At 41.6% G+C, this 12,572-nt stretch overlaps 1 protein-coding gene across 6 annotated transcripts in view; it reads right to left on the reverse strand.

Annotated features, from left to right (window-relative positions):
- The window catches only part of IGF2BP2 (insulin like growth factor 2 mRNA binding protein 2), a 159,938-nt gene that overhangs the window by 20,727 nt on the left and 126,639 nt on the right, over positions 1-12,572 (reverse strand). For 4 of the 6 annotated variants that reach the window (XM_033855598.2, XM_073803982.1, XM_033855601.2 and 1 more), the window contains 3 exons: positions 5,650-5,772; positions 5,172-5,307; positions 2,234-2,362 (listed from right to left, as the gene is read on the reverse strand). In XM_033855598.2, coding sequence (XP_033711489.1) covers positions 2,234-2,362; positions 5,172-5,307; positions 5,650-5,772 — 388 coding nt within the window. The remainder of the gene's footprint in view (positions 1-2,233; positions 2,363-5,171; positions 5,308-5,649; positions 5,773-12,572) is intronic. The other 2 variants (XM_033855603.2, XM_033855600.2) reach the window with 1 other exon arrangement.

A 12,572-nucleotide genomic window follows, 5' to 3' on the forward strand; every position in this document is an offset into this window, starting at 1 on the left:
CACATATTACTTTTATAACCAGAAAATGATAATGGTAATTTTCATACATACACACATACATTAGAAGCTTCCAGAGTTGAGAGACCAATTTGTGCATGTGTGAGCCAGCTGCAAAGAGGTGCACAGACTTCCTGACCTTTGGATGCTAAGAGCAAAAGCGCTAGAGTTTGGTGATGCACAAAAGCAACCAGGAAATAACCTAGTTCCTTGAAATCTGAATGCCTTTGTGACAAGCAAGCAATAATATTTTATAAGTATTTGAAGTATCCCCACCACCCCATCCTACCCTGTCCTTCTCAGGAGGCCTGAGCCCACTAGGGAAGCCCTCAATCCTGCAGTACAGGTTCTAGATTCTGCACAGGTGGGTGGCGATGGCCACCTCCATGCCTGCCCTGAGTTCTGCAGCTGTCAGAGAGAGAGGTCTGCAGGAGATGTACTGTTGCAGATTTGGGGCAACTGTGTGCTTTGGGTTAGAATCTAATCTTGACCTATGGGCTCAAGATCAGAACTACATGGCTTTTAGCTTAAAGAAGAAATTTTATTTAAAATCTATTTTATAAAGAACAGAAACTATTTCAGTAAAATCATTATTCTACTATTTTAGTAAAAAATCTCAGATGTGAAGGAAGCTTTCAAAATGGCAAAACCTATTTTCAAGTTTAGAAAATATTCTGCTATCATATGAAAAGTTCTCTTTTTGTTTTAGTTCAGGGGTCTGCAAAATCTTCTGTAAAGAGCCAAATACATATTTTAGGCTTTGCATACCTCAGGGTCTCTACTGCATCTACTCAACTCTGCCATCACAGCAGGAAAGCAAACAGACAGTACGTAAACAAACATTCACAGATGTATTTATTTACAAAAATAAGTGGTGGGCTGTTTGCTGACCTCTCTTTTAGATTATCAATTTTAGAAGTGGTCTATTGTATTATATCTTTTTTCTCCCACCATTTACGTTACTTAGGTTGAGAGGCTTCTGAAGTTATCTTCTGTGGAGCAGTATGTACAGTCTTTCTCCCAAGAAATGAGATGTGTCTAAATGCCAGTTCATTGTACTGGGCTCGGTCATTCTCAAATCTCAGCAAAGATACGGGGACATGCACCTCTCATAGCTGTTCTCCCTCCTTAGAGCAGCTACATGACTATAACAGCTGCCATTTCCCTCCTGCCATATTCCCAGCTCCCTCTAACACACACACACACAGCTCAATATTGGACCCTATCCTTTAGTTTAAGGGAAAATGTATATAACTCTACGGTATGGAGATTTAAAAATGACTCAGAAGAGCTGTATATAAACAAGATGACAGAATGTGTATGTTTTTGTGACTAAGGATGTGGGTGCAAGTTCATGTCTGTATTTTGTTGACAAAACAGCACAGTGGGTTCATCCTACCTCTCTACAGAGACCCAAAGAGTTACTAGGAATTCCGACACTGCAATGCCTACTACACACCAGAGACCACCTCTCAAAAGAAAGAAGTGGTTAAGCTAATGTTCTCCAACCTGATTCTTCCCATTTAAACAGTATAAACACTGGGAGAAAATTAGTTTGCTTAAAAAATAAGTAGTATGTGTGGAGAAGAATTAGGAATGAAAAAAAAAAAGGCTGTCAAGTACCCTGAGCCCTAATTTGGTAATCTGTTGATCCTGATGATGCTTGAGAATGCGAACAAGCAGAAAACGCAGAAAGTTCACATTTCTTCTGCCACTATTAATTATGATTCAAACAATAAATACTTACTGAGAATCTACTAAATGCCAGGCATTGTGCTAAGTGTTTAGAAATCTAGACACTGTGTTATTTTCTTTTTAAAACTGCCTATTAATAGAATATAATGAATTTGAGTCATAGACACAGGTGGGAATTTTATACATGAGTCATCCAGGTACCCTAATATTTTAGTAGGTGAACAACACTCATGAAGGTTCTGATTTGAGCTAACAAATCCTTTTTTTACAATGAGTAGCCTTCTAGCTAATGAATTTGCTAGTAGTCTCTTTCCTTCCCAGATATGACATATACTATATGTTTAAGAGCACATACTTAGAAGATGGTTTAGTAACATTAATCTGTCCATTAGGAAGAAGTCCTAAGAACTGTTGAATTCATTCTACAATCCCTTATGAGCACAGCCTCCAAATGAAGGCTCTGGCTCTGATTCAACATGGCAGAGAAATGCTGCTGCCTGGAGGAGCGTATGAGCAAACCCCTGAGAACTGAGCTACTTACAGTGAAAGGGTGGTAGGGGGGACCGGGGGGAGCTCCTCGGGGCCCTGCTGGCGGAGGCAGCATGGACAGTCCTGTTGAAAAGATGCCAAGTGCGCTGAGGTTCAACCCCGGGATCAGATTGGCTTGTTGCTGGGAATAAAAATGGAGAAAAAGTTGAGGGGAGGAGACCTGAGAGGTCCAGCTTGCCTGGGTCAACCTCCATCTCTTGCCTGGGTGGCACCAGGGTCTCCTAATGAATCAGCTCCGCCCAGGCCCCGTGGGCCTCTTCCTCACCGTGTTGCAGGGGTGAGCTCTCCAGACCTCAACCTGACTGTGGCTTCCCTTCAAAGGTTCTCTGCTGCCTTGAGAGTGTCTACACATCTCAACACAGCAAGCAAGGCTCTTCCTGGGGACCCAGGCTACCTCACCAGCATCTCTCCTGCTAACCCTTTACCTCCACTCTGCCCGGTCGTCCTCCTCTCTCTCCTCTGGACCACCCCCCCCCCCAACACTGTCTACCTTGCAAAAAATGTGCTTCTCTCCCTCCTCACCTGGCTACATCCTACTCGTCATGTGGGTTTCACCTGAGCTTAGGTGTCCCCTCTTCGAGGAAGCCTTCTCTCACCCCAAAGGCCTCAGCTCAAGGTGCTCTCCTAACATGCCCATGTTTCCTTACAACAGCAGGCATCACATGGTATCTGAATGGCCTGTGTAGCTGCCTCTCCCCTTTTTAGACCACAGTTTCCTTATAGACAGAGACTGTCCTATTTAGTGCTGTGAGCTCAGTGCCTGGTACATAGTAAGTACTCAATAAATATTTGCTGGATGAATATGTTTAAAACATATTAGATTAATAGTTTTTCCTAACTCTATCCAGGGAAAGATCAGACCCTTCACTAAGATACCACTTATGTAAACTCCATTATCCATATTCAGAATGGTTCACAACCTTGGCTTCTTTACCATTTAGTTGCCAGCTTCATGATCATCTCACTTGCTAATTTCACATTTAAATATGGGGATGCTCACATAGGCTGCCCCTTCAGAGGCAGAGGAATGATGCAGCGCCCACCCTGGCCTGTATCCAACCTGTCCCATCACTGCCCCCTGAACGCTAAGCAAAGCTCTAACATTTTCTCTTTTCTTATCTGTGGCTCTAGGGTCACCCAGTAAGTTGTCTTCTTTTAGAATGTCTGGAATAGGAGAGCTAGGATCCTTAACCTTGATCCCATTCATGTATAAGATTTAGTAGTTCTGTTATTCACCTATCAATGCATGACTTTAGCCCAGACATGAATGAACCTAAGTGATATATATGCTCAGGGGAAGATGTCTGGAGCACCCAGACCCTTTGCAGCATTTCCAGGTGTTCATGGAAAGAGCTGTTTATCATAAGATATCAAGATCCCCAAAGAAGAAAATGAGATCAGCGGATGATACTTTCACAGACAAATACACACAAACAGGGGAGAAGTTCACACTGAAGTCTTCTCCTCGTTGTGCCTCGTAATTATGATGTGACAAGGGCTACTAAGGGGGGATTTGGGGTGAGGTGGGAGAGAGAGTACTGACCTGAGTAAGAAGGTCCTGTGGAAAGTGCTGCAGTGAGGAAACTGGGGCTGCGTTTAACCTACCTAGTCCTTCGTCAACATTTATTCTTCTGTGAAATGTTATACACAAAGTCTGGGATTTTCTTCAAAGTCATCCAAGGTGGGTGGGGATATGGATAAAGGTTCAGATGAAACAAAACAGGCCATGAGTTGGTAACTGTTGAAGTTGGATTATGGGCATATGAGAGCTTATCATAGTATCCTTTCCTGTTTTGTATATGTTAAAAAAATCACTACCATAAAAAATGAAAAAATTTACTCCTCTGAGCTGAGTTTGTGCTTTGATTGACGGACAAATATTTTTAAGATTTCTGAATGAACTTTAGAATGGTGTCTCTCCATTAAAAAGTTGGAACTAGTAGTAATAACAGGAAGAACAAACCCAAATCAGTCTGCTAGAAGTATTAGAGCTGAGGTGGATGACAACATTTACTGGGCGTAAATACATCAGGGACTTCCTTGGTGGCGCAGTGGTTAAGAATCCGCCTGCCAATGCAGGGGACACGGCTTTGATCCCTGGTCCGGGAAGATCCCACATGCCATGGAGCAACTAAGCCTGTGCACCACAACTAATGAGCCCGCGCTCTACAGCCTGTGAGCCACAACTACTGAGCCCGCGTGCCGCAACTACGGAAGCCCGTGCACCCTAGGGCCTGCGTGCCGCAACTACTGAGCCCGTGTGCCACAACTACTGAAGCCCGTACGCCTAGAGCCCGTGCTCCACAACAAGAGAAGCCACCACAATGAGAAGCCCACGCACCACAACGAAGAGCAGCCCCCGCTTGCCACAACTAGAGAAAGCCCGCACCCAGCAACGAAGACCCAATGCAGCCAAAAATAAATAAAATTTAAAAATAAATTAATTAAAAAAATAAAAGAACAGATCAGTGAGAGATGAAAATCAGAAGTTATTTTTAAAGTATGTACTTTTAAAATTGGAAAATAGGGGAAAAAAATCCCACTTTTCTAACATACCAGCTATTTTGATTTTTATATATAGCCTTCCAGGCATTTTGACCCATATTATTTTACATAATTATAACCCTAGTTATATATACTTTTATATATTCTTTTAATTAACAATACATCATAAGCAATTCCTCATTTTAAAATCTTCCAAGTTGTGATTTCGTTGACTCCATACTATTTTGTCCAGTGCACTTATCATAATTTACTAGTTCGTTTCCTGATTATTCTAATGCCCTTGCCCCAAGAAGACATGAATAACTCTGCATACCTATTCTAAAGTGCTTCTTCACTTTCTGAATGGCAATTATGCTTAGAGAGGCTTGGGTCCTGCCTGAAAATACATGTGAAAACCAGTGGAGAAGAAAGCAGTAGGCACTTACATTAACAGCCAGCATATCATTTTCAAAGGCCTCACGCAGCTTCTTCATAATCTCTATTTCAGCATTGGCACAGGCCTCAACTGTGCCCTTCACAGTGATGGTTCTTTCAGGGTTGTATATGCTCAAATCCTGCAAGCTGGCCACCAGGAAAAAGAGAGAAATTTCCTTTTTTCAAAAGGAAAAATAAAATCCCAGAAGGATCACAAACAAGTCTTGGTGGAGGAGACAGGGAGAAGACACCACACGCTGTGGCACAGAATATCTGCCATCTTATCTCAAATCTTTGTAGTGACTTAGATCAAATCCACAGTAGAAAATGTTTGACTGGTAACTATTTATGTATTTGTTTTGATGGTGTTGAATATAACCATATCACTTATGATTACATTCCCACTTTCAAGCAGATGAATGAGTTGGATATATCAAAATGCTCAAATTCTCCATTATTGGGCACAATTAATCTGAACAAGAGGCTTACGATGAGATTGTTATCTTGGTCCCTGTCTCGTGTTCAATTTTCTTCAAATTTCTGCCTTCTTTTCCAATCAGTCTTCCAACCAAGCCATTGTGGGCCAAGATCTTCAGAGGAATCTCTTCAGCTCTAAAAGACACAAGCCACATTTTAACATTTAAGGTGAACACAACGGTTGCCTCCCAAGAGCTATTACCCTCCTTGTTTCTTACAAATAGAAGCCATTTCTGTTCAGGTACCAAGTGGCCATGGGCTTTATGAGATGCTGGGTCCTTCACTAACTCTGGTGCGTGAATTCTGATTAACACACGCCAAATCATGGTAATTATACTCCCTTGTTGTGACTGGTTGGAAATGGGTCCATGAGAGAGATCTGGCCAACTAGGTATGAGAATTAAGTCTGTTGGGTGATTTCAGGAAGGTTCTCCTTGCTCTTAAAAAAGGCACAATGGATAATGACATCAGTCAGATGGTAGACTAGGAAGCTACAGGCCCTCCTACTCCCACTGAGACACCAAGTTGACAACAAAAGATAGGCTAGACTATCTCTCTAAGAACTCTAGAGATCAGGTGAGAAGCTACAGCACCCAGGCTTTTATAAAACCAAAAAGGGATTCAAGTAAAAGGGGTAGGAAATTTTGTGGCGTTTGGCATGCCTTTCATGCTCCTTCCCCTACACAGTATAGCAAGGGGAAACTGGGAGGAAATCCTCCATACCAGGGATCCTCCCCTGGGACAGAAACAAAAAACTGGACCATGATTCCCACGTTCTGGCTTGCCTGGGAGCTGCCCGAGTGATTGGTTTCTGTCTCGCCTGACTTAGAGTTGACAAGCCTGGTGCCAGAGTCTGGAAGCTGCTGAAAACAGAGGTGAACTGTTAGAGCTGCAGTTCCATAGTCAGAAGCCAGAGGGTGAAAGAGATCAGAAATGGTTTGAGAGGTCCTAGAACCTCCAGCCAGACTGATTAGTGACGATCTTCTCCTGAACAAAGCCAGTATGCAAAGACTGTGAGAGGTGTTTTTTTTTCAAATGCTCAAATCGCAGCAAAAAGTTATAAGGCATATAAAGAAATGGAAACATGGCCTAATCAAAGGATCAAAATAAAACTCCAGAAACTGACCCTAAAGAAATGCAGATCTATGAGCTACCTGACAAAGACTTTAAAATAGTGATCATAAAGATACTCAATAACCTAAAAGAGAACACAGACAACTAAATGAAATCAGGAAGATGATGCATGAATGAAGTGAGAATATCAACAAAGAAAAAGAAACTATTAAAAAACCTAACAGAAATAACAGAACTGAAAAATACAATAACTGAACTGAAATATTCATTAAAAGGGTTCAACAGCACACATGATCAGGCAGAAGACAGAATCAGCAAACTTGAAGATCAGTCATGTGAAATCATCAAATGAGAGGAGAAGAAACAAAAGAGAATTTTTAAAAAGTGGAGAAAGGGACTTCCCTGGTGGCACAGTGGTTAAGAATCCACCTGCCAATGCAGGGGACACAGGTTCGATCCCTGGTCCGGGAAGATCCCACATGCTGCGGAGCAACTAAGCCTGTGCACCACAACTACTGAGCCTGCGTTCTAGTGCCTATGTGCCACAACTACTGAAACCCGTGCACCCTACAGCCCGCGTGCCGCAACTACTGAAGCCCGCGTGCCTAGAGCCCGTGCTCCACAACAAGAGAAGCCTGTGCACCGCAATGAAGAATAGCCCCTGCTCACCGCAACTAGAGAAAGCCCGCACGCTGCAAGGGAGACCCAACGCAGCCAAAAAAAATAAATAAATAAAGTGGAGAAAGGCTAAGGGACTTACGGAACATTATCAAGTGGATCAAAATACATGTCATTGGAATCCCAGAAGGAGAAGAGAGAGATGGTGCAGAGAGCTTATTCAAAGAAAACAGGCAGAAAACTTTCTAAATCTGAGACAACAAATGGACATACTGATTCAAGAAGCTCCAAGAACATCCAACCGGGATAAACCAAAAGAGAATTCCATTGGGATACATTATAACCCAAGTGTCTAAAGTCAAAGAGAAAATCTTGAAAGCAGCAAAGTGATTAGTAACATATGAGGAAATCTCCATAAGATTATGGATGGATTTCTCAGCAGAAATTTTGCAGGCCAGAAATGAATGGGATGACATATTCAAAGCACTGAAAGAAAAAACTATCAGGCTTCCCTGGTGGCGCAGTGGTTGAGAGTCCGCCTGCCGATGCAGGGGACGCGGGTTCGTGCCCCTGTCCGGGAAGATCCCACATGCCGCGGAGCGGCTGGGTCCGTGAGCCATGGCCGCTGAGCCTGCGCGTCCGGAGCCTGTGCTCCGCAACGGGAGAAGCCACAACAGTGAGAGACCTGCGTACCACAAACAAACAAACAAACAAAACAACTATCAACCAAGAATACTGCATCTAGCAAACTGTCTTTGAAAATGATGGGGAAATTAATACTTTTCCAGATAAACAAAAGCTAAAGGAGTTCATTACTATCAGATCAGCTCTACAAGAAATGCTAAAGGGAGTCCTTTAAGTTGAAATGAAAAGATGGTTCAACATATGAAAATTAATCAATATAATATACCACATTAACTGAATGAAGGACAAAACCCACATGATCATCTCAATTGATACAGAAAAAGCATTTGATAAAATTTAACAACTTTCCATGATTAATAACACCCAACAATTTAGGAACAGAAGGAAACTACCTCAACATAATAAAGACCACTTGTGAAAAGCCCACAGTGAACATCATATTTAATGGTGAAAAACTGAAAGGTTTTCCTCTAAGATCAGGAACAAAACACAGATGCCCTCAGTATTTCTATGTAACATACTATTAGAAGTCCTATCCAGAGCAAGTAGCTAAGGAAAAAAAATAAAAGACATCTAAGTTGGAGAGGAAGAGGTAACATTATCTCTGTTCACAGATGATATGATCTTATATGTAGAAAACAAAGATTCCACAAGAAAACTGTTAGAACTAATAAACTAATTCAGCAACACTGTAGGATATAAAATCAACATACAAAGAACAGTAGTGTTTCTATACACTAACAATGAACAATACGAAAAGGAAATTAAGAAAATAATTCCATTTATAATAGCATCATAAAGAATAAAGTATTGAGGAATAAGCCTAATTAAAGAAGTAAAAGACTTACACACTGAAAACTATAAAACAACGCTGAAAGAAATTAAAGAGAGAAATCAATGGAAAGACATCCCGGATGCCTGGACTGGAAGACCTAAAGTTGTTCAGATGTCCACACCACCCAAAACAATCTACAGATTTGATGTAATCCCTATCAAAATCCCAATGGCAACTTCTGCAGAAACAGAAAAACTCATTGTAAAAATTCATATGGAGGGGCTTCCCTGGTGGTGCAGTGGTTAAGAATCCACCTGCCAATGCAGGGGACACAGGTTTGAGGCCTGGTCTGGGAAGATCCCACATGCCATGGAGCAACTAAGCCCGTGTACCACAACTACTGAGCCCATGTGCCACAACTAGTGAAGCCTGCATGCCTAGAGCCTGTGCTCTGTAACAAGAGAAGCCACTGCAATGAGAAGCCTGCGCACCGCGACGAAGAGTAGCCCCCGCTCACCACAACTAGAGAAAGCCCACACACAGCAACAAAGACCCAATGCAGCCAAAAATAAATAAAGTAAATAAATTTATTAAAAAAAATTCATATGGAATCTCAAGGGACCCTGAATAATCAAAACAAGTTTGAAAAAGAACTCACATTTCCTGATTTCAAAACATATTGTATAGCTATGGTAATCAAAACAGTATGGTAGGACTTCCCTGGTGGCGCAGTGGTTGAGAATCTGCCTGCCGATGCGAGAGACACGGGTTCGAGCCCTGGCCCGGGAGGATCCCACATGCTGCGGAGCAGCTAAGCCTGTGTGCCACAACTGCTAAGCAGCCCCCGCTCGCCACAACTAGAGAAAGCCCGCACACAGCAACGAAGACCCAATGCAGCCAAAAATAAATAAATAAAAATAAATTTATATAAAAAAAAACAGTATGGTACTGGTATCAAGACAGAAAAATAAACCAAGAGGAAAGAATAGAGATACCAGAAATAAATCCTTGCATATATGGTCAAATGATCTTTGACAAAGGTGCCAAGGCTACATCATGGGAAAAGGACAGTGTCTTCGAAAATTATCTTAGGAAAACTTGCAAAAGAATGCAGCTGGGGGCTTCCCTGGTGGCGCAGTGGTTGAGAATCCGCCTGCCGATGCAGGGGACACGGCTTCGTGCCCCGGTCCAGGAAGATCCCACATGCCGCAGAGCGGCTAAGCCTGTGAGCCATGGCCGCTGAGCCTGAGCATCCGGAGCCTGTGCTCCGCAATGGGAGAGGCCACAACAGTGAGAGGCCCGCGTACCGCACAAAAAAAAAAAAAAAAAAAAAAAGAATGCAGCTGGACCCTTATTTCATATACAAAAATTAACTCAAAAGAGATTAAAGACCTAAATGTAAAACCTGAAAGTGCAATTTTCCTAGAAGAAAACAAAGGAGCAAAGCTTCACGATAGTGAACTTGGCTACTGTTTTTTGGATATAACACTAAAGCACAGTTGACAAAAGCAAAATTAACAAATAGGATTACACCAAACCTAAAAACTTTTGTGCATCAAAGGACACACTCAACAAAATGAAAAGACAACCTATGAAATGGAAGTAAGTATCTGCAAATCATATATCTGATAAGGATGTGGAGAAATCTGAACTCTTGTGAAAGGCTGGTGGGATTGTAAAATGGTGCAACTGCTATGGAAAACAGGTTCCTCAAAAAATTGGAAATAGAACTACTGTATGATCCAGCAATCTCACTTCTTGGTATATATCCAAAAGAATTGAAAGCAGGGTCTCAAAGAGATATTTCAAAACAGCACTATTCATATAGCCAAGAGGCAGAAGCAACCCAAATCTCCATCAATGGATAAATGAATAAACAAAATGTGGTATACACACACAATGGAATATTATTCAGCCTTAAAAAAGGAAATCCTACAACATGAATTCATTTTGAGGTCATTATGTTAAGTGAAATAAGCCAGTCACAAAAAGACAAATACTGTATGATTTCACTTATCTGAGTTCTCTAAAAGAGTCAAATTCGCAGAACCAGAAAATAGAATGGTAGCTACCAGAGGCTGGAGGGAGAGGGAAAAGGGGAGTTGTTGTTTAACAGGCACAGAGTTTCAGTTTTGTAAGATGATAAAGTTCTGGAGATCTGTTTCACAATAATGTGAATATACTTAACACTACTGAACTGTACCCTTAAAAATGGTTAAGACGATAAATTTTATGATAGGTGTTTTTTTGTTTTTTTTTTTTTACAATAAAAAAAGTTCAAAAAAAAAGGGCGGGGGGGGGACAAGGAGAGGATGCCTTCTCTTTCAACTTTTAAATAGTTTTCTGTGGGGATCCAAGGTCTGAAATCACTTCAGTCATCTTGTCATCATCAGGGGAGTATCAGACACCCTGAAGAAGGTAAAGCAGAAAGAAAAGTCATGGGCCTTTTAGTCTATGATTCAACTGACCTTTCAGTCACTCTCACATAATAAGGACTTCTAATTATGTGACAGCATAATTGTTTCTTATTGCTTAAGCCACTTGTTATGTTTTCTGTTACTTGAGACCAAAAGCATTGAACAGATGCATTACTACTGCCTCAAAATACATGGATGTTTGAAGAAGCTCCACTAGAATGTGACTTACAGAGGGCAGGGTTTTTTTGTCAGCTTTGTCCACTGGCACATAGAACAGTGCCTGACAGACAGTATGTACCCAATAAATATTTGGTAAATGAATAGAAAGAAAGTTTAGAATCCCTATTCTCCTCCGTCCTCCACCTCCTACTCATCTTCCTCACGGCTCAGCTTAAATGTCACTTACACAGGGAGGCCTTCTCTGAAATCCTCAAATCTCTTCTTGCCCCCTAAAACCTTGATTAGGGCCTCCAGTTACCTGCAGTTGTTTTCCACTGTAGCACCTCTCATAGCTGTGCTTAATTACTTACTGGTGTAATTATTTGTTTAGCAGATGTCTCTCCCACTGGATAAAAAAAGGAACTGGATCTTGTTCAGGGCTGTAGCCTCAACCCAGCACAGTGCTCAGCAAGGTGCCGCACTCAAAAAAAAAGTACTTCAAAGACAGTCAAATTCTATCTTGGCTCTACACGAATACTTTAAGAATCCAATTTATACATCAGTCTTTTTGGTTCTTCAGAATATTGTAAGATGCTTACACCTAGCTCAAAGGACCAAGGAGGGTAACATTTATAAAATTCTCAATAACTTAGATGAGGGAGGGGCTTCTTCAAATTAAGACACAGCATGTGGGGGGTTTCAAAAGCCCCAAATAGTAAATAATTAGTTAAGTGAAATGTTAGAGTCCCTTATGAAATCTAAGAATAGATTTGCAACGTTTTTCTTTTAGGAACTACTTTCATCTTCTTGGTTTTGGAACACTATTATTTGACATTGTTTGCTAAATCAGTTTTATATTCAATTCATCCCTCACTGCTTCTTTTTTTTTTTTTTTGCGGTATGCGGGCCTCTCACTGTTGTGGCTGCTCCCGTTGCGGAGCACAGGCTCCGGACGCGCAGGCTCAGCGGCCATGGCTCACGGGCCCAGCCGCTCCGCGGCATGTGGGATCTTCCCGGACCGGGGCACAAACCCGTGTCCCCTGCATTGGCAGGCAGACTCTCAACCACTGTGCCACCAGGGAAGCCCCCTCACTGCTTCTTTATTAAAACTGCCACACATGCCTGTAAGTGGATTTTGCCAAACAAACATACAGCCTTTTTTATTATATTGCCTATTCTGTTACCATTAATTTGTTTATAATACAAATTAATAAATTTGTATTACTAAATTATACAAGTTACTAAAA

This window comes from Tursiops truncatus, chromosome 4 (genome assembly GCF_011762595.2).
Source record: "Tursiops truncatus isolate mTurTru1 chromosome 4, mTurTru1.mat.Y, whole genome shotgun sequence".
NCBI classification, from domain to species: domain Eukaryota; kingdom Metazoa; phylum Chordata; class Mammalia; order Artiodactyla; family Delphinidae; genus Tursiops; species Tursiops truncatus.